This window comes from Pangasianodon hypophthalmus, chromosome 22, assembly GCF_027358585.1.
Source record: "Pangasianodon hypophthalmus isolate fPanHyp1 chromosome 22, fPanHyp1.pri, whole genome shotgun sequence".
NCBI lineage: Eukaryota > Metazoa > Chordata > Actinopteri > Siluriformes > Pangasiidae > Pangasianodon > Pangasianodon hypophthalmus.
Window position 1 is genome coordinate 12,893,749 of NC_069731.1, and position 25,135 is coordinate 12,918,883.

The 25,135-nt window shown below is 38.0% G+C and overlaps 1 protein-coding gene across 1 annotated transcript in view; it reads right to left on the reverse strand.

The window, feature by feature from the left end:
* The window catches only part of ek1 (eph-like kinase 1), an 85,000-nt gene that overhangs the window by 59,238 nt on the left and 627 nt on the right, over positions 1 to 25,135 (reverse strand). Inside the window, exons 2-3 of the mRNA XM_026938058.3 lie at positions 11,292 to 11,356; positions 8,858 to 9,530 (exon numbers count right to left, since the gene is read on the reverse strand). Of these exons, the coding sequence (XP_026793859.1) occupies positions 8,858 to 9,530; positions 11,292 to 11,356 (738 nt within the window). The remainder of the gene's footprint in view (positions 1 to 8,857; positions 9,531 to 11,291; positions 11,357 to 25,135) is intronic.

The window sequence follows — 25,135 nt, forward strand, 5'->3', positions numbered from 1 at the left end:
AGGGAGATTTTCCTTGCCACTGTCACCTCTGGTTTGGTTGTTAGGGATTAAATCTACACCCAGATTTCTGTAAAGCTGCTTTGTGACAATGTTATAACTGTTATAACTGTTATAACGCTATATAAAAATCTAATTTAATTTAATTATTGCTGCTATAATGTAAGTGATTACAGCAACTAACTTGTCTCATGATCGCAACATTAAATGTAAGTATAAACATTAATTAATTAAAAATTGTAATTGGTGGTAAGCTGCTGTGGTATGAGAGGAATAATACACTTAAAGTTGGCCTGCATCACACCACATAACACATTGATTATTTTTCTATAACAGCACACTCCATCATATTCTATTCCTTACTTCTAATGTGTCCTATGTTCTATAGTTTTCTGTTTTATGTTACGATTAGAATAAAAGAACTGATCAGTGAAAATCATTCAGAGCACCTAATTTCAAAACTCCACAATCAAAAATATTTTTCAAGATATCCTAAAGTCCAATAAGAAAGACATATTCCTAATGACTACAGATATGTAAATTAGATCAACTGGTAGTTTTGAGCCTGTGGTGTTTTTCTCAGCAGCTTCAGTGGAGTCATGCTGGGCCCAGCATGGTGCCACTGCATGCTGAGGATTACATATGTGCAACCAAAACTTCAAGGTGTTTTAAAGAGAATTTGTCTAAAGGTGATTATTGAAGCCTCACTACAGAATACAGCACTAGTGTGTGCAATGCTGATGCATACCAGATGGGTTAACCCCTAGTGACCCACACAACCATATGAAAGTGAAGACACATGAGCAAACACACACTGACCACACATAATGACACACATAATCACCTCTCCTTCTCATTCTCTCACTCTTTTCCCTTCCTCATATGCTGTTACACTTATTTCTGAAAGTAAAAAAGACTAGGAGAGGAAACAAATGTTACATACTCCCATAAAAACACCTTTTTCTTTCCACCTTTCTTAATGCCTGTGTTGCTAACAAGTAATTTCTTGCTGTAGAAATTTGATATCTGACCTAATTAGTGCAACTCCAAGCCTAGCATTTTGTTTGGAGCTCACAGTGCAAAAGTGTGTAAAAGTGTTGACAATCCCCTGACCCACTTTTAGTGAGAGAAACTCATTCAGGACCTCCTCACGGAGAGAATTAGTCACATTAGAGCCCAGTTCAGCTGCTGCAGCTCTATGGTAAGCCTCAGCTGTGTGAGTTGTATGAGTGAGCTGTCTGAGGAGGTTTCCATCCAAGTGTTTCACAAATTTTACGCACATTTCAACAAGAGCACCAGCAATGGAGAAATTCCAACTCTCACAATTATAGGACAAATCCATATTTTCTCATTAGTCAATCTTAAAGTGCCCCTGAAATCAAAATAAGTGTTTCATGGCTTCTTGTACCTGTCTCCTAGTGTTATGGACACCAACATGATAGTATACCCAGAAAAAAAAAAGTTCTGGAGATGTTCTTATTTTAATTTAATAGTTTGTCACTTCCTGGAAAATAAAATATTTAAATTTTTTATTTATTTTGACTCAAAATGAATGATGATGATAAAGCCTGACTCACTTCTATGCAAATAAAAATATTTGAAAATATATAATATTAATCACAATAAGTGTGCACTAAATATCTTCCATCAGCTGAGGCATTTGTTTACAGCTCAGACAGACCGTCCAGTCCTCCATTTATACAGTGGCATTTACTTTGACATAATTGAATGATTATTTTTATTTGTCTTAATTTATAGGATTGTGTTGGCTCACTTTCTTAATTTCTCATATTTTTAGTTAATGCCAATAATATAAAACAACTGGTTTTCACAAAATTTTGTCACTGGTACTCTTAGTCCCTGACTTAGTGAACTAGCATGAGGATGTCTTTTTGATGCAGACTCTACAGCACTTCTGTAAGTCACTCTCCGTAAGTGCATCTGTAAATGCTGTAAACATAATAAAAAGCAATTTAAACTTGACAGTCTATTCCATATATAAAAGTGTGCATACAAATTATGTGATTATAGATAAGTCAATCAAGTTGAGGTTTATATTAGTTAGTCTTCTTATGCGTAAAAGTACATGCAATCAGCACCAGTTGGAAACAAACAGTGTTCTCCATTTACAGGATTTTCATGAATAACAAATTTCTTGTTTAGATGCTCCTACAAAAGATTTATGAATAAATTTGTTCATATCCGGCTTGATAAACGTGGCCTATTGGTTGTCCATGTGTCTTTGGCTGTGCATCTTCCCATGCACTATTCCTGTTTCTTATCTATCCCTTGTTTGAGAAAAAAAATGGTTGGAGTTTATTCATTTTGAAGAGGGTGTTAACTGCATGTTAACAGTTACTGAATGTGACAGGCACTTTTCGGAGGAGCGCAGCTGTTCAACGCGAGAATGTCTTGCTACCAGAGTCTGATTGAGAAAGAGATTACGTCTTTATAACACCAACGGAGCTAGTAAGAATAATTTCTGATTATTTCATCAAGTAAAATGTATAAACCTTGTATAGGCCAAACTTTGTATAACTCTACCATGTAGATGTGTCAGATGCCTCCTAGTGATGACCCTCATCATCGGTGCCGCTGACAGCTAACCTTGACTTAAACATGTATGGCATAACTCATTATTTGAGATATCACCCTGTTGACAGATGTGGGTAAAGGTAGCAGTGAGAAATCCTCAACAGTTTTTAAAATAGGCTCTTGTTATACTCTTCTCTGTTCATAATTACATAGCTCGCAAAGCTACTGTGAAGTCTCTTTAGTTTTGGCAGAGGTAATCTCGAACGATATTTGCTGTTGTGTAAATCAGTCAAGCATTTCAACAAGTGATCTGTCTGACTCACTGACTTCCTGTTTCTAAAGGAAATACATCAACATATGGAATCAAATCACAACTCTCGAGCCATTTTATTGGGACTTTAGGAACACACTTTTGCAATATATGGGCTTTTTTCTTGATTTTGCGTGTCTCTGCTTTTCTTATGCATAAATTCACCTGAATGGAAGAAAGAAAGAGAGAGAGAGAGAGAAAGCGAGAGAGAGAGACAGACAGACAGAAAGGAAGAGAGAGAGAGAGAGAGAGAGAGAGAGAGACAGCTAGCTGTGTTACAATGAGAGGCCATGGTGACATACACAGTGCCAGTCTGTTGCTCAATTGCTGGCACACTCAGGCAGGACTCTCAATTGACATTCAACAAAAACATTGTAGCTATGTAATCAAGCTCTAAGGAGGGAGGGATGAGGGTGGAAGCACAGACCCTGCAACAGTTATTCAAATAAGTGCCACTGTATCTGAAAGAGCATTTTATAAACATCCAGGTCAAGGATGTAGCAAGAGTGACAGAAAAACATCCTCTATACTATCAGCTTTATTGGCACAATGGTATGAGGTAAAAATACGGTTTTCTTTTACTCTTCTTCCTGAGCAACGAAGAGCAAAACAGTCAGGTGTAGTAAACAGTGTAGACCTGCCGAATGGTACCTCTTCACTCAGATATAGCAGAGACAGGGAGACAAACAGGAATGACAATGAAAAGATTGATAGACACAGAGAGAGGAAGAATAGTGTTGAAAAAAATATTGAGCCTCAGGAAAACAAAAATCAGGAAAGACGTGATTGGCCAATACAAGGACATGATACAGGAGACAGATGGGTATTTAACCCTTAGATCTGGTTGGTTCTGTATATTTGACAACATGACCATGGCTGAGTCCCTTTAAACATTTCTCTAATGGAAAATCATGTTCATATCTTAAACAGATGTTATGTTTCTGTCAATTTGACTTCAGACTAGCAAGTGTTACTGCTAAATATGAAACATAATGTCGGTTTTTGTCCTTGTCATATTCTCTATATCTCTTGTATTGTTAACAATTGTGAAAATGTCATTTTAATATGCCTTTCATGAATCCTTTGATAACTACATATACTGTAAAAAAAAATTACTGTTGATTTTACAGTAATTTACTGGCAACCTGAGTTGTCAATAAACTACAGTAAAACATATTTACAATAAAGAACTGCAATATCTTACATAGTATAAAATAACACATATGTTATATGTTAACAATGACTGTAAAATTTACAGCAGTTTTTTACAGTGTATGGAATAGAACGTCAGGGCTACATGTGGCCTAAATTCAACTGCTTACGTAATTCCACTAAGCATGTTATTCTTGGGTGACTATATAGGAGTTCCGAGTGCAGCGAAGGAGAAAACCAGCAGCACCTAAAATTTCCACAACCCACAGTCAAAGCACACGGGGAAAATCAGCACACGAGCCATGGCATCATATATTTCGGGCTCATTTGTCATAGCAACACTCCCCTTCCTACAGTGATGGTGGAACCAGGCACAAACAATTGTTTCTTCAGCTGGTCAGGCGAAACACACTCTTGTGGATTAGGATCTCTTCCAACATGAGTAAATCTTTCAGCATGAGGCTGTGTGTGAGCTTGTGGTATAAACCTCACTGTTTAGATGGATGGATGTGTGGTTTTAACAGTGCTTTTTCTCCTTCAGTCTCAACAGATGCAGCCTTTCCACAACCTTTTTACACTGAACAAAGTGTGTATGATAATTACTTGCCATACACAATGATTTAATTGTCTTTTTCTGTTGACTTTATGCCACTTTATACACATAACACTAGGAGTTGTTAAGAACACAGAACATAAAGGTAAATTTAATTTCTGTTTGACTTTTAGGCTAAAAAAAAGTAAATACATGGCACAAATTCTAACAAATACACATTCCTTTTTCCAAAATAGAACGGATGAAAGTAAATGCATGTTAACAAAAGTGGTCTTTGTTTGTTCTGCAGGTTACCGCTCACTAACCACTCACTCACACCTGCATGAAAATACAAAAACTGCTGCTCATCTGACTTTTTTGTTGCATCCTAGTCGGAATGCACAACTGAAGTCTAGACTAGAGTAGATGCCCTGTGATCCTATCTGGCAAGCTTTCTTTAAAAAAAAAAAATAATAGTGCACCTCCTATTCTAATTTGTATTTTTATCTGTTCAGAAGTCATTATATGTTGAATCCGAATAATGTATTTGTATTTAGACACAGATCTACGATTCTTGATCGATGGTGCAATGCATGTTCCATCAAAAGCTGCTTGTGCTATTTCATCTTTCATCCCACACAGATGTATATTTGCTCCAAAACTGTACCAGGAAAAAAGAATGCATTCGTGAAACAAAAATACACAACAAGCGACCAGACATGCATTAATATTCTAATCATGGGTTTTTTAGGTCTACCTTCATTTTTTCATATTTTCATCCACAATCAATTGAAATTATTTTTTTATTGTAAAATATCATCTTGTCATTACCAATGGCAAAATATTAAAATCATATTTAGCTTTTTCAGCAATACTTTCATAGCAGCCAACATAAGCTTTTTTTTTTTTTCAAACGGTCGATCAGACAAAGGAACAGTTAATCCAAGCACTTCCTCCATGCTGGGCTTAATAACTCTGTTCTTGTACGCCATAATAACGATGCAGAAACGCAACTGTCATCGCTGTGACAGTTTCGTTTATCTCTCAAGTTGGTGGAAAAGCTAGACTAGACCCCAAGTTCTTTTTGGGCTGGTTCCCCTTGAGCCTCTCTCAGGTTTTACATTATATGTGCTGGGAGACAGACGGTAAAGCAAAGAGCTATTTTATACAAAGACAGGCAGCTCTTTAGTCAGTCTTATCAGACCTGTCCTGTTGTTATCTTTAACAGCCATTAACAGATCCAGCAGGAGCTCTCTCATAAACGAAACAAAGACTGGTGACATGCTAACAAATTAGGTGATAATTAATTACAGCACCTTCTCTCTTTCTCTCACGTATATATACAGTCAGGTCCCGTTTCTAACACTTTCTTTGTTGCTAAAATCACCACCATCCTTCTCTCATTTCCTTCCCCCCACCTACACATCCGCCCTCGATTCAGGAGTCCACGAAAGGGCTATGAATATTTAAAAAGTGCCAGGCTCCTTAGAACAGAGGTCTGAAAGTGACAGGCACACAGCACAGTCTGTCTCACATGGGGACACCAAGAGGCAAACAAGAGGTGAAAAATCAGACAGGCATGGGCCGGGAATGCAACAATAAGAGTGCAATTACAGAACGGCTCTGGTGTCAGGCAAGCAGCTCCCTTTAATGAATCCATTAGCGCCGCACTGGATGAAAGAGACAGGGGAGCACAAAGAGCTGTGCTTAAATCCATTATCATACACATGACGAAGCAGGAGACACCGCATGAGCTGTCTACCTTTCCCTAAAGGCTACCACCCGTGCGCAGCCATGTGTGTCATCTTTTTTCAGTTGTAGGTCTGAAAAGCTCATCTTTGTCTTTCTCGATGGGAACTGCAACGTCAAACAAAGATTGCTCACTACTCTTTTGCCGAGATGAAGATATTAGGTAGCTGATTTCTGATTAAAGGGAGGTGGATTGCATGCACCTATGCATTTCCATTCAGAGGATAGCAGAGCTAAACAATAAGAACAATAACATGTGGATTTAGTACCATTCACTGAGGATTGTTGTGGTTCTTCATGAAAGCAGAATCAGAGGAGATTCTAGTTCTTTGGATGACATGCTAAAATTTAATCCAGTACTCAACATGATCAACAATTACACTTTAATGCCAGTGCAGTAGTCATGAAAGTGTATAAACTGAGTAGTCTCAGTAGTCATAAAAATTGGTTTTCTACCCAAAACTATTCATCAGACAAATTTCAAACAAAGCAGCCAACAGCCAGGAATCTCTACTTATTAATTCACAGTGTTTAACAAGATATCTTTGCAAGAAAGACACCCCTCTCTTCTGCTACAACGACTCAGCAGGCATGTGAGAACATTTTATGTGTATTATTCTGTCAAAGAAGTGGAATTATGTACATAAAGGTGAGAAAGTTTGTCATACCCTAATGCATATCAATAATCCGCCTCAAGTTCAGCAAAACAGTCATCATTCCATTCTGTCACACACACAGTGGGCCTCAAGGTGAATATTAACAAATTTATTTGCAAATTGTTCTCAGGAGCCTTTACACAGAAAATGTGGTATTCACGAAAATACTGAAATGTTGTATTCAGGAAAATTCTGTTAGTTTGGAAAAATGTTTGTATCCTAGTAGAGCTGCTGCATTTGTAACAGAAAATGTATTCATGAAAATCCTGAAATATGGTATTCATGAATATCCTGGTAGTTCAGAAAAATGTTTGTATCCTAACAGCTGTTCCTGAGTTTGTAAATTTACATATGAGGAACCTCAATAAAGCTTGATTGATAAGGTATAAGTCATGTCATTTGTCATATAATCATATAACTGTAAATAAATGTAATGAAACTGGTGTCAAACTAATATGAAAAGTTGCTTCATATTAATGACAAGAGAAATAAGACTAACCATTCAATTAAGACAAAAGAAAGGGCACCCTATAAAAGATATATGAGCTTATAGGAGGTGCTGTTTCACCATTTACATACGATTGGCAGTCATCAACATACTCACACAGGGACAAAGAAAATCAGTGTTACCAAATCTTTTGCAAATCTGGCAGGAATTTTTAGTATGGTGTGACCTATGAAAATATTTATAAATAACATTACTAAAAGACTGATAAATGAGGCTCAATGACTGTTCTTCCAGAGAAGACATGACTGGAAGTAACTTCTAGCATGATCGTCATAGACAATGTTGCATTTAATAATGTTGCAGAGAACATTTCCATGTAAGTGAAGATTAATCTAATTTTACATAATAATATTGCAGAAAACAGAATTTGCAATGCTAATATACATGAAGTTTGAACATACATTGACTATACACTGAAGTTTGCATATAAAATTCAGAATCCACTCAACCCCATCTCTCCTCTGTGATTCTCTGCTGCCTTGCTATCTTAGCCAGACAAAATATCTTGCTAACATGGTTACATCATTTTTGCCCAGATGGTCAACGATTTCAGACAGTTGGAAAAATGAGTTAGAATCAGGGAAGGAGACTAGCTGGGAGAGGTAGAACATAACTATGAGCCACTGGTCAAGGGTAGAGTAATGCTAAAAAAACAGGAGAAAGCATTTATATGATAAAGCACTTTCAAAACCTGAATTTTTGATTTTTAAAAATTTTTAAATTCTGAATTGCAATACAGCCAACAGGCTTGAGAATGTACATAGAGGCCAATGTAATCAGATTGTATATAAAGATTGTCTCTTTATATACTGAAACAATATGACCAGTGAACTAAATACAAAGCCTGTTAAAGTTCCCTAGGACATACAAGCACATACAATGTTTATATATGAATAGACTCCATATCCACTGACAGATCCCAGTGAGCAAATACAAAACGTGTTTCTCAGTGCAGTTGGACAGTTTGCCTTAGAAATGAGAAACCTGCAAAAAGTAAGGCTTGTTTACATCTACATCCCTAAAATGACTCACTTTATGTCATTCAACCTCTCATTTCTTCTGAAAGATCCAGATGAGAAAATCCAAAACTTAATTAACTTTCTCAGCACCATTTGCCCTATGATAAGACAGAAAGAAAGCATTCTCAAGTGCGTTTATTTCAAAACAGATGCTAGAAAAGCATGTAACAGGACCCACACCTGTTATCCTCTCTCTATTCAGCCATCCAGTGCCCTTATCTACAGAAGTTTTCTTGATTGTGTTTACTTCATCACACACAGTAAACTACAAAATATGGCTCACTGCATCATACACATTGTCTTTTGTAAGCTCTGAATCCTATAACACATAATATGACTGGGCTCCCATAATACTCCCTCTAATCTCTGCTGTAAAACCACGAGCTTGGTAACACTCACGCTGACATTGCCCATCGATCTCCTCAAACCCGGGCCTGCACACGCAGCGTCCAATAGGCACAAGCCAGCCTCCATCTGCGCTGCAGAACATGCGTGGTGCCTCCAGCTCCTCAGCATACTCCACGCAGGACCCTCGCACCTCCACCAGGGCCTGGTCTCCACCTGTCACCGTGTCGGAGAAAAGTGCCAGGTTCGTCACGGCCAGTGGGCATCGCTTATAGAACACACGAACTGATACCAGGGCGATGCAGGCACCCAGGTCCTGGAATGCTAAGTAGAGGCCTCGCTTGCTGAGTCCGCCGATGTGGCGCACCTCCGTGTTGAGCTTCATGACGCGCTCCCCCACATCGCTCTGAGTGAAGCTCTCGTCTGCTGCGATCGTATCAATTTTGACGTACTGGCTCTCGCGAGCGTGCCGTAGTGGTGGGGGTGGCACTGCACCATCTGATTCATGATAGTAGACATTAAATGTCTCCTTGCAGGTTCCGGGCACACCGGGCAGGCTGTTGCAGTCACGCAGTGTGAATTTGAGTTCAACGTAAACACGGCGGGCACCAGCACGTGGGATCAGTGCTGTGCGCAGCCAGTTGTTCTGGTTGGCCTCCATCACGTTGCACACCTGGTAAGTGCGCATGGGGATGTTACGCTCATCCATCACGCTGATCTCCTCCCACTGCATGTGGAAAGACAGAGACAACATGAGAAATAGAGAATTTTTTTAAATCTCAAAGCACCACATTGACCTAACATGTAACTCACTCATTCACAGGTAGCAGGTTATAAAGTCCACAAGGTGTAGCTTTTACTCTCATTTTGACTACAAGACCAAAAGGTTGCAGCTGAACATGGTAAACATTCATGTGACCAACTCACCATTTCAATGCTGTTGCATATTAATGAAAGTTGCTTTGCTATGTCCCGCAAGCCTCATATCTGACCCCCACTCATGCTAACATGAAAGTAAAATCCTCCCAATCATGCAAATTTTTCATTGGGCCCCTCAGGATCCCAGTCTCAATCCACATCTCTACATGGTTCAGTGATGTATTGTGTTCATAATAAATATATGGCAGTTGTTGAAATATATGCGGTGATTTATGCTGATGCAACTGTGGAAATATTGTAATGAAATACAATAAAATCTTAACCTGGGGTTGAGTATAGTACAACAAACTGCTGGAACTGGTAGTGTATATTCAGCCATTGTAAGGTCTTGTTAAAGGAAACATTATTAAATTTGGATTGCATTACTAAAACTAATATAGAAAACTATATTAAAGCTGTCAAGCACTCATTTAGTTAGGAAGCGCGCAACAAATAAACAAGATGAGGCTGTAGTTATTAAATACCTATGTTATTAATCCATCCTTCTCACATGGTTTTGCTGCACTATGGTCAAACACTACATGAGAAGTAGAGACAGTTCAGTGATTAAATTATGAATATGAATCACGGATCTCGCACAAACACGGACCGCTAAGTGAAGAGTGCACCATTTGGTCAGGGCATATGTCCTGTTTCACCGCAGTGACACACGTGTGTCCTTTTTTCTGCTAATGTTGGATAAAACATATCAGTTCTACCAAGTAAAACTCTGTACTCTGTATCTGTTTAGCTTTTGAGTGGCTTCTAATAAAAGCTTTTCTTTAGTTGGTTGGGTGTACTTTCAGTGCCCTCTGAGATTTTTTTTCGCCAGTTTGAGTTTTGTCCTTAATGGAGAGACTTTGACAGATGAATGATGACTGCATTAAAAAGGAGACTTAATTAAATGCTACTGCATTCAGCATTAAAAGTCAGTAATCAACAAGAACAAACTGCGTGAACAGGAGGAAGCTTTTTCTCTTCTCATCAGGAGGGAGCTACCTTTCAATCAACATTTGCATTTTATAGCCTAATAACTTATACAACAGTCCTTGACTTCTTCTTGACTCGTTGATTTAGAATAGTGACAGATGTGAGTCTGGGAAAGATTACCCTTATTTTAAGGAGCTGTGTGTGAAATTTCATTTCTGTCATAACCAAAAAATATCTGCCCGAGAGGCCAGGGTCACAGATGAGTGAGATTCTGCCCTCAAACCCAGCAGAATAATAGCAGAGCCACCTGGCTGTGAGGTCAAAGGGTTACTAAAGAACACAAACTGACCTGACAATTGAGCTTTTGTATGAGTAAAGTGATTCTTCTGAAAAAATATTTGTGCAAAAATGAATGATTTTAGAATGAGGGCGACTCCCTGTGAATGCTCCACATTGCCTTATGTGGACTTTTTCTCACAGTATTCTCTCTTTCCCTGGCAGAGGATCAGCAAACCAAAAGCAGATAAAGTATGGCTTCCAGACAGGATACTTAAATTCATTATATACCAAACTATACAAACACAAAGCGTAAGCTTTGTGTGTAAGCCACATGAGTAAGGAAACCTTCAAATCTACCTACCCCTTCTGATGGGTAGGCCTCCCAGCCCAGATCTCCTGGAGCTGACATGGAGTCCAGAAGGGTAACTGTATGGAGAGAGAGAGAGAGAGATTATAATACAGCTGTTTTCATTATTTCAAGTTTAATGTGTACTTGTGAAGCATGCTTACTCATATATACACATCTTACCCACATGTTCAAAGTCTGCTACACATATTCATTAACATAAAAATTCAATCTTAAAAATTAGCTTTAATTCTTTACCTATATTTATCTTCCAAAACATCTTCGATATAAATGGCAAGGTCCTAGTGCCTTTACCCTTGATTTACTTATAATGAATACAGTGTTTTATATCTAATGATTACTGTGGTTTATAAAAGGCCATATATAAAACATTAAGGATTAATTAAATATTCACAGCTTAAACAAATTTTACAGTTCAAATCCATTCACAAACACTAAGAATAACAAACACTTTCACGGCCTTGTTAAATCTATTGCTTAAACAACATTTATTAGGAGGTGAAAAAAGCTCTGAAGTTCTATTTATATAAGTCAGACTGTCTCTCTGTAGCCTAAGCCCTGAACTTCCCATTTTGAGCTTTATCCCAAACCAATTACAGGCCGGGCAAGCAGAGCGATTAATTTTTAATCACATTCAAACCTCAGATGTTCCTCCTCTTTCATGCCATGTGTCAGCTTCTCATTCTCCTGTTGCATACCTTATGGCGTTAAATTAAAAAATGTAGCATAATTCAAAAATCTGTGTCCAACCTCTAATTAAAAGTGAATTGTGTGTGTAAGCTTGGATGACACACACATAATTAAAATTCTTTATACAATGGTTATGGGTTTCATGCTGAGTAAAGAGGCAGATTTAATGTAAAGGGAAAAAAATATGCATTAATTGGTTACAGCTGTCTTTACTGGTGTCAAGGGCTACCAGTGTATTACTGAGAGGACACGATTAAACATACATTATTACCAGACATAAATCAGAATGATAGTCTTATAAAAGCATCAGAATACTTTCTCCAGAGATCTGACATATAATGCTTACAAACATAACGAGCTCTACAGCGGTAAAGAGAAGAATGTTTCACTTTCTTTATACTCTATTCTGAAAGCAAATTGTCTGATTCAGCATAGAGATGAAAACTGGGAGAGACACACCTACAGAGTGAGAGAGAGGCAGAGAGACAGAGAAACAGACAGAGACAGCGACATAGAGAAAGGGGTAGGAGAGGACGAGAGATCTCCAAGCAATAGGATAGAGCTATAGGATAGAGTTACACAAGTTATCCAAAGCTCAATACCTTTTCAATACTACAACATGATGAAAAGGTTTAATTCAGTCACATTCAATACTGCATTTAAATAGACCAACACTAATCTGACGTTATATTTTGGCTATAGGTGAATCAAATTGTGCATGTTAATTTGATATTCCTACATACAACAAAATACATCCAGCAAGGTATAGCGCATCCAGAATTCTGGGTGTACAATAAGTAGTGGAGTTTTTTTTTTTTGTATGGGGTTCCCATTCTGATTTATGTATTTATTTAGTTTTCACCAATATCATTTCGGTATCAAGAATCGCAAGACTATAGGGCTATCTAGTCAAAATTTTGGTATTGTGACAACCATACTCTTATAGATACTCTTATTGTGACAACCATACTCGACTACAATATAGCCCACATTTTTACATCTGTGTCTTGGATACATTTTATTACATAATTTGATGCTGTTGCACAAATTACACTTGACACCTAAATTTGCTTAAAGTACAAGTAAAATAGGAAGAGGGCAAAGCCTCTTCTTTATCCTTTACCCCCGAATCTACCTCTGCCATTTTCCCCAGATACACTCCCTTGGGGGCTAAAAAGATCACATCAATGTCAGAGATCAGGTTTAACCAATTTTACCAATAAACCGCACCCATCAGCAAGCGCCTTCAGTGCAAGCAGGAGCCAAAGAGAGCATAAACAGCAAAACCATCATGTTGACTTATTCATGTAAGCGTTCACATCAGACACATACGTCTTCACAGCCCCTATAAAATAACATGCTGCGAGTGTATTTTAGTAGTGCCTTACCATATATGTGATTATTTAATGCTTTATTAGAGAGCATTGAGACCTTAAATGCCATATTTATATTATTTTTACAAGAATGTGCCTCTAAAGAAATTATAGGAATATAAAGAACCCAAGATGGTCTGACAGGCTTCTACACATAATAGCATTTGATGTTAGATCATAATACATCTCAAAAAAAAAAAAAAAAAAAAAAAACTCATACCCAATGACACTATATAGATCGAGTGAATAGGAATAGTCTAAATCTGGGTCTGACTCTTTACACATATGTGACGTAAGGATATGGCCAGGCAGAAATCCGATATACTTTGGGGTAAGAGGAAGTGAGCTGTCAGTTGTGAATGGTGCAGTCCACAGGGAGACGATAGCTCACTTTGGGGCTAAAGAAAGCCTCCAACAGGAACCTGTCAACTGAGCTCCTAGTCTTTTAAAATAGGTCTAAGATGAAGTAAAAGAAAAGAAAAGAAAAGAGACAGACAACAACTGAAACTTTCCATGTTTCCATGAACGAGGGAAAGATAAAAAACTTTTGACCTAAAAAAGTTCCATTATATTAGCTTTGCCAAAGATAGGTCACTCACACTGTCATATTTAAATATGAGTACTGCAGCATTTGGTGGTTTTTGTTCATCTTCCGGAAATTAGCAGGAGGCTGAGAACTAATGAGCCGCATGGTTTGCTGACAGGAAGTCATGACCTGCAGTAGTCTGTCATAGTAGAGATTACAGAGTTAAGCTGCAGATGCTGAGAGCTCCTGCTCCAAAGATATGGACATATCAGCTGATATGGTAGTAACCAGTATTTTATCTTTGAGAAAGACCACCCAGGCTCCATGGAAGGAGATAAGCAGTAAGCAGATGTTCGCTCGGATAAAATGTACTTTTCAAACCCAACATAGTGCAAAATGAAAGGTCCAAACACAGGAAGTACTTAATATCCTACAGAAGGTGATGGATGATAAGTTTTATTTAAAATGTTCCAGTCCTACAAACTAGGGCCATGCAGTTAACCTTTTGAGGCGCAAGCATTCAAATAATAAAATCATTATTCGGGCATTCATTATGCCCTACGACCACATGAAGTTAGCAAGAAAATATGAAAGTAGCATAGAAGAGTGCATCGGAACTGAAAAAACTCGACTGGGGTCTTTACTCTCGTGCGGATGGGAGAGGATGGGCGGATATGAAGCTTGCATGGCGTAACATAGATAATATGTTAACACTTTACATTAAGGTTCCTTTAATTGACATTAATTAATGAAGTAGTTAATATCAACAACATTTACTTCAGCACCAATACACCATAAGTAACATTAACAAAGTAACTAACATATATCAACTGATGTTTTTTTAATAATAAACCAAATAACCCAAACAATCAACACTCCCATCAACTAATGTTCACACTGAGTAAATGTGCAAAATCGCTGAGTAAAATTAAGCCCACAATAAGCAACGTGAACCAATACCTTCATTAGCATGTTGACGATTGTTAATTGGCAAAATTCAGAACTGAGGCTGAATAGCAAGTTCCCGAGTTCAGTAAGTTATCAACATTTGGGAACATTATGTAAATTAATTTGTGCTAATTTGTTTGGATTTATTTTTTGTCATGAATTGCATAAACATTACTCAGTGCAGTTATATCTAGTTAACATCTAAACAAACATCAATTAATCCACGTAAGGTCCTTGTTATTTTGTTAACATTGCATATGTTTTATTAGTGCTGAAGTTATTTGTTAATGTCAACTAACGCAATAAATAATGTTAGTTAAGAGCACATTAACATAGAGTGTTACCCACAATACATTCCCAGTAACATCCAGTAGAATTTTACACCAGAAGTGATGCTGCATGTGCAGCTGCTCTGTGATACTGTTCATTTTACATGAACATTGCTTTCACATGGAGCATTTATTTCTAGCTTTAATTCAGTACTCCAATGTATTTTAACTTCTACGCTTTATGGCAGTTTGACCTTTCATGGTTTTTACCAACACGAGAGTTGTTCGTTGCTAGGGATGAAATACTGAGCTGACATTCAGTAAAGCTTTTTCTGTGCCTATAGTCTATTTCTGATTATTATTTTTCCATATATCTGTAACATAAACAAATGCACCGACACTGACACCAACAGTAGTTTAATTGCAGTGGAGAATTACTTAATAACACTTCACTGAAGCTGTTTTTCCCTCTACTAGTGGTTAAACAAATATTCACTTAATAATGCTTACGCATACTGAACTACTAAAAGTAGGCAGAAGGCACATCTCTACTACAAACCAGAACCAATTTAACGTTATGTATATATTATAATGTAAACACAGGGCCATAGGAAGAACAAGTCATTTGGGACTTGTCTCCATCAATGCCCAGACTACCTTTAAACAGGAAGCACTTAAACAAGTGAGTAGAGGAATAGAAAGGAGCAGAACCACTTCCCAAATTAATAGTGTGTATAATGTGTGCCACAGAACACTGACAGACTCCAGAAAGCAGCTTGTAATGATGACTGGTACAAATAGGCCTGTTAGATGTAGCGTGTGATGGTGACCTGTAGTTACACACAGGAGGAGAGAGAGCACACTCTTGGGATGCCTCATTAGAAGAACACACATCTTACCCCACACCTGCCCCTGTTTATGTGTGTCTCACTAAGGGTTATTCCTGCCCTGGAAAGCTTAATGCTGCAAAACAGCACAATGCACTCAAACTGAGGCCACACACCAGGAGAGTGACATCATCATCTTCCGGATATGAGCTTATATCGAGCCATTCTAAAATTTGTAGCTATGCAAAAGATATCAGGGACCTCAGGAGGCCTTTCAGAGGAGAGCATTTCAGTAGGGATTTGCCTGTGTATCACCATTAGAGCAATAACAAATGCAGACGATATCATAAGCTGGCACACAGCAAATCAAAATAAGAACAATATTACTTGGGGTGATACAACCCAGCCACTGGGAGCATACTCTCAGTGCCGGTCCCAAGCATGGATAAAAATGGGAGGGTTGCGTCAGGAAGGGCATCCGGTGTATTACCTGTGCCAAATCAAACATGTGGACCAATGGGAGCAGCCGAAAGAACAACAACAACATTGCTTAGGGTGATGCGAAGGTAGGAAACCAACAGGTTTCAAAGCTTGATAGGATCATCTACAGGCTGACGTCTACAAAATTAAACTCCTTAAATAAACTCCACAAAAAATGTTTACCATTTCAAACTCGTCAAGAGGGCAGACAATAATAAACATCCTAAAATGTATATTTTATTAAAATGGTATAAATGGTATAAATTAAAATGGTATAAATGGTCTACAGTCAGCTCTGCTGTCATTAGCATGGCAGCCAACAACCAGACAGTGCACATGCTAATAAAGCTAGAAGATTGGGCTGGATGAACTGGATAAACCTACTAGAAACTGAGAGGTCTTATACAACCGGGATCCATTTGAAATATGCTTAATTAGGTGGACTAACAAGGTCCTAGGAGTTTCCAGATTACACAGTGCTTAAAACCCCAAAGACATTGTCAATAAATACTTACTAGGACAACAGCCTGTAATATCCACAAAAACAGTGCACCTGTATCTAGGGCTGGGTGATACTGCAAAAAAAAAAATCTTTTTTTTTTTTTTTAAATATATGAAAAATAACAAATTATTTCAAAATTTTTTCATTAGAATGGACTTTGGAAAATGTATATGTGCAAAAATGTTAACAGCACCATCTATAGCAACAAGTGCAAACAACTGAGCTTTTAAATGAAGGATATTTAAATAAAAGATATTTAAAAGAACCATTGTTTGCCCTATTTGCTATAGATGCCTAATGGTTAGAGAGTTAGACTTGTAACCTGAAGGTCGTGGGTTTGAGTCTCAGGTCCGGCAGGGATTGTAGGTGGGGAGGGGGTGGGTGAATGACCAGTGCTCTCTTCCACCCTCAACACCATGACTGAGGTGAGACCCTTGAGCAAGGCACCGAACCCCCAACTGCTCCCCGGGTGCCGCAGCACAAAAAAAAAAAGGCTGCCCACTGCTCCGGGTGTGTGTTCACTACTGTGTGTGTGTGCACTTGGATGGGTTAAATGCGGAGCACAAATTCTGAGTATGGGTCACCATACTTGGCCACACGTCACTTCAGTTCACTTCAAGAAGATGCTTTGGGGAAGCACAACCACAAAATGCTCAAGTGGACACTGATCAACCAGCATGAACCAGAGGGACAGCTCTGATTGAGCTCAAGTTTTAATGTTTGTCTATCCATAAGACATTCAGTCCATTGTTAGGAAAAGGAAGGAGAAAAATGTGACTTTAATGTGGTGTAATTTCTTATCATTTTTCCACTGCATAAGTTTTACTAAACGTCTTCTAATTGAGTTTAGGAGTTAAAATCTCATTCGAATTAACAAACTTCAATTTGATAAAAAAAAGGCAAACTTCATAAAAGTCTGACTTTTTTTTCAGTCCTGATGCATACCTCTACCCTGCGCATCATGACAGTGATGCTTTCTGTATCAAAATATTTCATATTTTCTCACTGACTCTATGTGGTCATACAGCATAATGAATGCCTGAATAATGACTTCAGTGTTTGAATACTGGCACCCCAAAAGGTTAACCAGGCCAGGTATTTGAATATCTGTGCACAATCCTGCTACAGAGATTTCGATCAAGTACCACAGGTCTCTGCACCATGTCTTGCTGAACAAGGTTATTTATTCTGACAGAGATAAGACTTAAAGTTTGGAGTTTAGAGAGGTAAGAGGAAGCAGAGGCCATGGGTGCTCATTCTTCTGTGGAGGATGGGGGCTTTTGATAAAATCAGCTTGGAGAGCTGAAGAGCTTGCATCTGAATCAATACAAGCCCACTCCACACATTATATTAATCCTCTCTTGCAAACGCAGCTGCTCACACCAGCTTTGTAAGCAAACTTGAGCCTGTTCCAAGAGTAGAGATACAGTATAAACTGCTTAAGGCACCTGTTTCTTATAGAGAGTAGATTTTAGAGGCATAGCAATACTGTGTATCATATCGTTCGACATGAGGCTCTCGGTGCAGATGGCTGTCTTTACATGTCTCAGAGGAAGCACGTGTTTAGCCTTCACACACCCTAGTTAATAGGTGTTATAAGGAGAAGAGCTGGCTGGTGGATGCGAATTGGCCAGGACCAAATTAGGGAGAAAATCAGGAAAAAAAATAGATAGATAGATAGATAGATAGATAGATAGATAGATAGATAAAGATATTCGTCAGAAACTACCGCCTACATTACATGAAGTGTCATAGACGTTTAAACTTAATTAAACCCACACTCCCTTTTCAGAAAAAGTAGTTCCTCTTTATTTCGAATCAGGAGAGGCTACAGGAGTTTATTAAAAAAAAGACATATTTCTCCTGATCAGACTGTTTTCCATGTGCTAATACACTAGCATACTAGCGTATTAGCCTGTGATAAACAATGACAACGTTTACATGCATATCAATATTCTGATATTAATCTGAATTTGGAAATATTCTAATTAGTATGAGTCATGTAAACACCACAATCTGATTGCCCAATTCAGATTAAGACAATATTCTGATTCCCCAAATTCTGAAATATGCTTGTTTTAATTGGAAATTTGTTATTCAGAAACACCTTATTCAGAAAATCCACTGAAAGGAGATATATGTGCATGTTCAGTCCGCAAGGAATTGTGGGTGCTAACAGATGCTTAGCTTAACAGATCCTTTACATTTGAGGAAGTGTTGCCGGGCATTTGTGATGGTGAGAAGTGTTAGACAAGTGTTGTAGAGTAATTAAATTAGTGTGAAAAAGTAATAATAAAAGTAATAAATGAGCATACTCTGTAATCAATGGCAGCATCTTGAATCTCGTGGGATGTAACAGCAGGAAAGAAAAAGTGCATGTGTAGATCGGCATACAACCATATATACAGGAATAATTTGATTCCTGTACACATACAAACATCGTATTCAGAATATAGCTGCAACCCAAATATAGACCTTAAACGGAACTGGATGTGCATGTAAACGTTGTCACTAATGGCTTCAGTCAAGTATCTAGTCATCTTCCAAGATGGAACTGGAATACTTCCCCAAATCTTTAAGGTCTGGTGTATGGGAACACTTTGGCTTCCTGGTATATTACGATGCTCACCAGTGAATGAGTTGTGGACTGAGGTATTACAACCTGATGTATCAGAAAAATACCCCAAAAATGTCCAAAATCACCTTTCTGTGTCGGTCTCTAAAACCAGACAACAAAATAAAGCAAAACACACACACACACATACACATAGACAGACACACACACACACACGCTTGCATGTGCATGCACAACAAACTACCTTCCAGCAGCCTTTCCTTGTTGATTCAACCCACACTATAGAAATCACTGCAGATATTAGGAAGTTCATATTCAGTAGTAAAGAATGCAGGATTCAAAAACACATCTAGGGCTACAGAAACCTAAGTGACTCTGACAGCACAACTAACTAACAGCAGGATAAGAAAAGCCATGTGCTTCAGACACCCCCCTTTTGTGAGTAACACCAGTGAAAGCTTAGCCATTTAATGTCATTTTGTTACATTCTAATGCACAGCCTTTATTTTGTTATATGCTGCTAAGAGCGTGAATAGATCATGCAAACACTGTCATTATTTTTTCAGGTTTGGCTGTCTCAAAAATGTATTGTATCGAGTTACCAGCATATTCATGTATCATATTGAATTTAAAATTTTGTGTACTGTTACACCCTAAAAAGTTTCACGGAAATAAATACATGTAAGCCCATAACCAAACCTTGTTCTCCCAGTCTACTTGGCTGAGAAAATGATTGTCTATGAAAAACAAAGTGGTGGAACTAAGACCACAGATTGAGCCAATTAAGCGACTTCATTACCATCCTTGAACAAAAGCAACTGGTTCATGCTTCTCAAGATCTCAGATCAGAAAATAATAGCAGAGCAAGAGCGCGAGAGAAAGAATGAGAACCGGGCCTTCCTTCACCATGGCCTCTAAACAGAGCAAAAATGGAAACTTTTTCTCATGCTAATTTCTCTGCCGCAGTGCCAAGTAGTGAGAACAATGACAGCGAAGAAGGCCTCTCCAAACACAGTAGGAACGCTTACAAAAAACAGAGCTAATGAGAGTGAGCAGCCGAAGACGAGGAACCTAAAGGTCTCATGAAGATACAGGAGCAATGGCTCCATGCACAAATTGAATCATTTAATCAGCCTGCCTATGTCTGATTCCCCTCAATGTATAATGTAGTGTAGGTAAAGGATGCATTTATATTGGAATTATGCCAATAAAAGACAATTAAAAAGAAATCTTTTGTTGTTGTCCAGATCTTCTTCTCATACAGATAGATACAGTACTCTAAAAGAAGGTTTTGGCCTATGAAAATTATGCTAAAGCAATATATTTTAATAGCAACTGTTTACTCGCTGAAAATATTGGCCTCATCCTTCCACAAGTCTTCCTACAAAAATAATGGTTCCCTACCCACATTGTGCTCTATATTTTCATTTCTTGTCAAATTTCTTCTTCTTGTCCCTGAAGCATTAAATTAGGTGCCGGAAGACTCTGCCAGACGCTAAACAAGCCTTGACTGGATCTCTTTCTTTCCCATGAGGAAATGACCTTTAAGATGCAGACAGTTTTTGAGATCTTACACTGCATGTTCTGCCTGTACTTGCCCAGTATTTGCAAATTTCTTTATAAAAGTTTGAACATTATATGCTTAAAATTGGGGTACTGTTTGCTGACCATACTTCCTGTGATATATATGCTGTGATATATATATATTATAATGTTACATAACATTTTGTAAACAAACAGTGCCCAAATATATTGCTTTACAATTACATTTTGGAAGACTGTGAGGTTTTGGATTCAAAATTAAAATATGCAATATAAATTAGATAATCAAATATATGGACGCTATATTGAACATGCTAGGTCTGGTTCAATAAGTTAATGCTATACAGCTATATTAATACTATATTTGGGATAGTTTAATGTGTTTACACCACTTTGTAATCCACCAGACCAGCATAGCTAAAAAGTTTTCATTAAGGCAGAACTCCTTCAGGATGCCTAGATTTCTAAAATAGCATTAGTCAGTACATGATATGAAAGTTTCTGACATTATTACAAGGCACATAAACACCCAGAATTAAAAATATACACCAATCAGCCATAACATTAAAACCACTGACAGGTGAACAGGTGAAGTGGAAAAATATATTAGGCAGCAAGTGAACAGTCAGTTCTCGAAGATGATGTGTTGGAAACTGGAAAAATGGGCAAGCGTAAGGATCTGAGTGACTTTGACAAGGGCCAATTTGTGTTGACTAGACGACCGGGTCAGCGCATCTCCAAAATGGCAGGTCTTGTGGGGTGTTCCCGGTATGCAGTGGTTGGTACCTACCAAAAGTGGTTCAAGGAAAGACAACCGATGAATCGGCGACTGGGTCAAGGACCCCCAAGGCTCATTGATGCTCATTGCTGGCTATGATAAAAAGGTGTCAGAACACAGTGCGTCGCAGCTTGCTGCGTATGGGGCTGCGTAGCCCACAGAGTGCCCATGCTGACACCTGTAGACGACTGAATGCACCTACAGTGGGCACAGTGGGAACTGGGCCATGGAGGATTGGAAGAAGGTGGCCTGGTCTGATGAATCACATTTTCTTTTACATCATGTGGATGGCTGGGTGCGTGTGCATCGCTTACCTGGGGAAGAGATGCACCAGGATGCACTATGGGAAGAAGGCAAGCTGGCGGAGAAGTGTGATGCTCTAGGCAATGTTCTGCTGGAAAATCTTGGGTCCTGGCATTCATGTGGATGTTACTCTGACACATACCACCTACCTAAACATTGTTGCAGACCAAGTACACCCCTTCATGGCAACAGTATTCCCTAATGGCAGTGGCCTCTTTCAACAGGATAATGCATCCTGCAACACTGCAAAAATTGTTCAGGAATGGTTTGAGGAACATGACAAAGAGTTCAAGGTGTGACTTGGCCTCCAAATTCCCCAGATGTCGATACGATCAAGCATCTGTGGGATGCGCTGGACAAATAAGTCCCATCCACGGAGGCCTCACTACACAAATCTCAAAGGAACTGCTGCTAACATCTTGGTGCCAGATACCACAGCACACCTTCACAGGTCTTGTGGAGTCCATGCCAGGTCAGAGCTGTTTTGGCGGCACAAGGGGGACCTATGCAATATTAGGCAGTTGGTTTTAATGTTATGGCTGATCAGTGTATATGTTTACAGTGGTGCCACAATAAGCCACATGGGAGGTGCATTGCCCCAATATTCACTCCCACTTTATCTATATCCCTAGTGTTTACATGTACAAAATTCATCCGCTCTTGATGTTGCACCTTAAGAAAGCTAAAATGAAACATCAACAATTTATGACAGTAATCAATAAGACAAAACAACTAACAAAAAATAAATAACCCAGAAGACAAGGTGTTTGGCTCAACTGTCTGCACTAACCATGCACACACACACCCACGCACCCACACACCCACACATATGGCCTCCAGGGTACCACCTGCTGTTTATTACAAGGACTGCAAGCTGCACAACTGATGCTGATTTTCTAATGAACCCAACTGAATCAACACTAGGTGCTGACATAATTATAGGAAATTGGATTACAAAACACAGCCAAAGAGCTTAGTAAACATATATAGTTAAAGAAATCACATGTTAAATCTTCCTTCACATCCTTAATTCTTAAAGGTTCATATAGGCCTATTACGAACTTGCCTCTATACAGGTAGCCATTCAGGAGAAATCAGCTTATTTAGATATTTATTATTACCAGATATAGCAAAATATAAAAGATGCAGAACACTGAAAGTTGACTTCTTTCCAGTAACAGCTTGTCTCAAAGTGTTTTATTCCTCTTAATCTACAGCAATGCATTATTTTGCCAGTGATTACAAGTTTTAGGTTTTTAATGAATGACATGTCACACTTCTAACTGTTGTGGAATGTCCGCAAGACAGGTTAGGTCCTGTAATCACTTATATTATAACAGCTATTTACAGTCATTCCCTCACTAGCCTCTTTTCTCTCTCTCTCCTGAAGTTTAAGAGGCTTAAAAAAATGCAGCTTGCCATGAACATTACATACATAGAAACCGGAAGGCAGAAAGCCCTCAGTCCTGAAGACTCTGATGGAAAACCTACTCAATGTTACAAAGTGCTGACTCCCAAGATTCCTTCCTTAATTGCTAAATAAATGTGTCCTTACAGAAAACGATGTCTACGATTAGATGTTTATCCTGAATGTTAATCCATTTATTATAAGGCCTAACTTACAACATCTGCCATACAAGTCCTTGAGAATTAGATGTTACTATCAAACTGAGAATGTATATGAAAGAGCGCATTACATACAGTATATATACGTGTATTGTGAATTACAGCCAGCACTACTGTCAGAGCTGCTGTTAATGAAAATGACCAATGACCAATCATTTTCAAGAATTCAACAGCGCTGTGGTATAATAATTAAATATGAGTTAGCTGTACCATTAACTTTAAGCTACCATTAAGAAAATGTCAGTTTTGTCAATGTTTTGAAACAGGAATACCTACTTTTCATACAAGAATAATAGACAAAAATAAAAACTACACTGATAAGCTACTAAAGGCTAACATTTGTTTACTTTCCCTAAACAAATAATACTTGCACTGCAGCATTACATGGCATCGATCTTTTCTATATTGTCTTTGCAGGTAGATACTGTGATGTACCGAAAACCATGATATTAAGTTGTATAGTTGTCATGCTATAGAGTTTAAACCGCTTTCTAATCCTGATTGGGAACCATGACGGCTGCTCGTGCCTCACTGTGCTGTGGTTGTAAAGGAAAAGAAAGTCGCAAAATCCATATATAGTACAAGTCGCAAAAAATATAGTATAAGTCGCAAAAAGTCACTTTAATCCATATATATATATATATATATATATATGGATTAAAGTGACTTTTTGCAACTTATATATATATATATATATATACACATATATATATATATATATATATATATATATATATATATATACATATATATATATATATATATATATATATATATATATATACACAAAAAAATGGCAAAATATTAAGGTTTTAATGGTCTTACCAACAAATCATTGGTTAGAAAATTAGCAAGAATTTAACAAATGCACTTCTGAGACCCCCTGCGCCACACTTTGCTCATTTACTTTTGATGCAGTGAACTGTTTGGGGAAAAGCTAATTCACATTCACAAATTCACTTATATAGTCTTCTTCTATGCAAAGGTAAAATCATGATAATGGTTAAAATGTTTGGTGTAAAATTCAAACTAACACATGTCTGGGTGTACCAAATTTTCCAAAAACATCTGGAAATTTTTTTTTTTTCTTAAAAGATAACCACACCTGATGCAGCCCATCATGGGCCACAAAGCTTAAACATTTAAAGAAACTTTCAAAGGGAAAAGTTATCCCATACTAAGTTCCTTTATCTATTTGTTTAATTTTTGCTAATTTCCTGACCACTTATTTGTTGTTAAGACCATTAAAAGCTTCATTTTTATTTTTGCCAATTTGGCCCATTTTTTGCTCAGGAGTGTGTGTATATGTATATATATAAACAATCTATCTCATCATCTACCAGTCACAGAAAAAAAAAAAAAAAAACAAGCTGCTGACAGCGCGCGCTTCTTTGCTGTA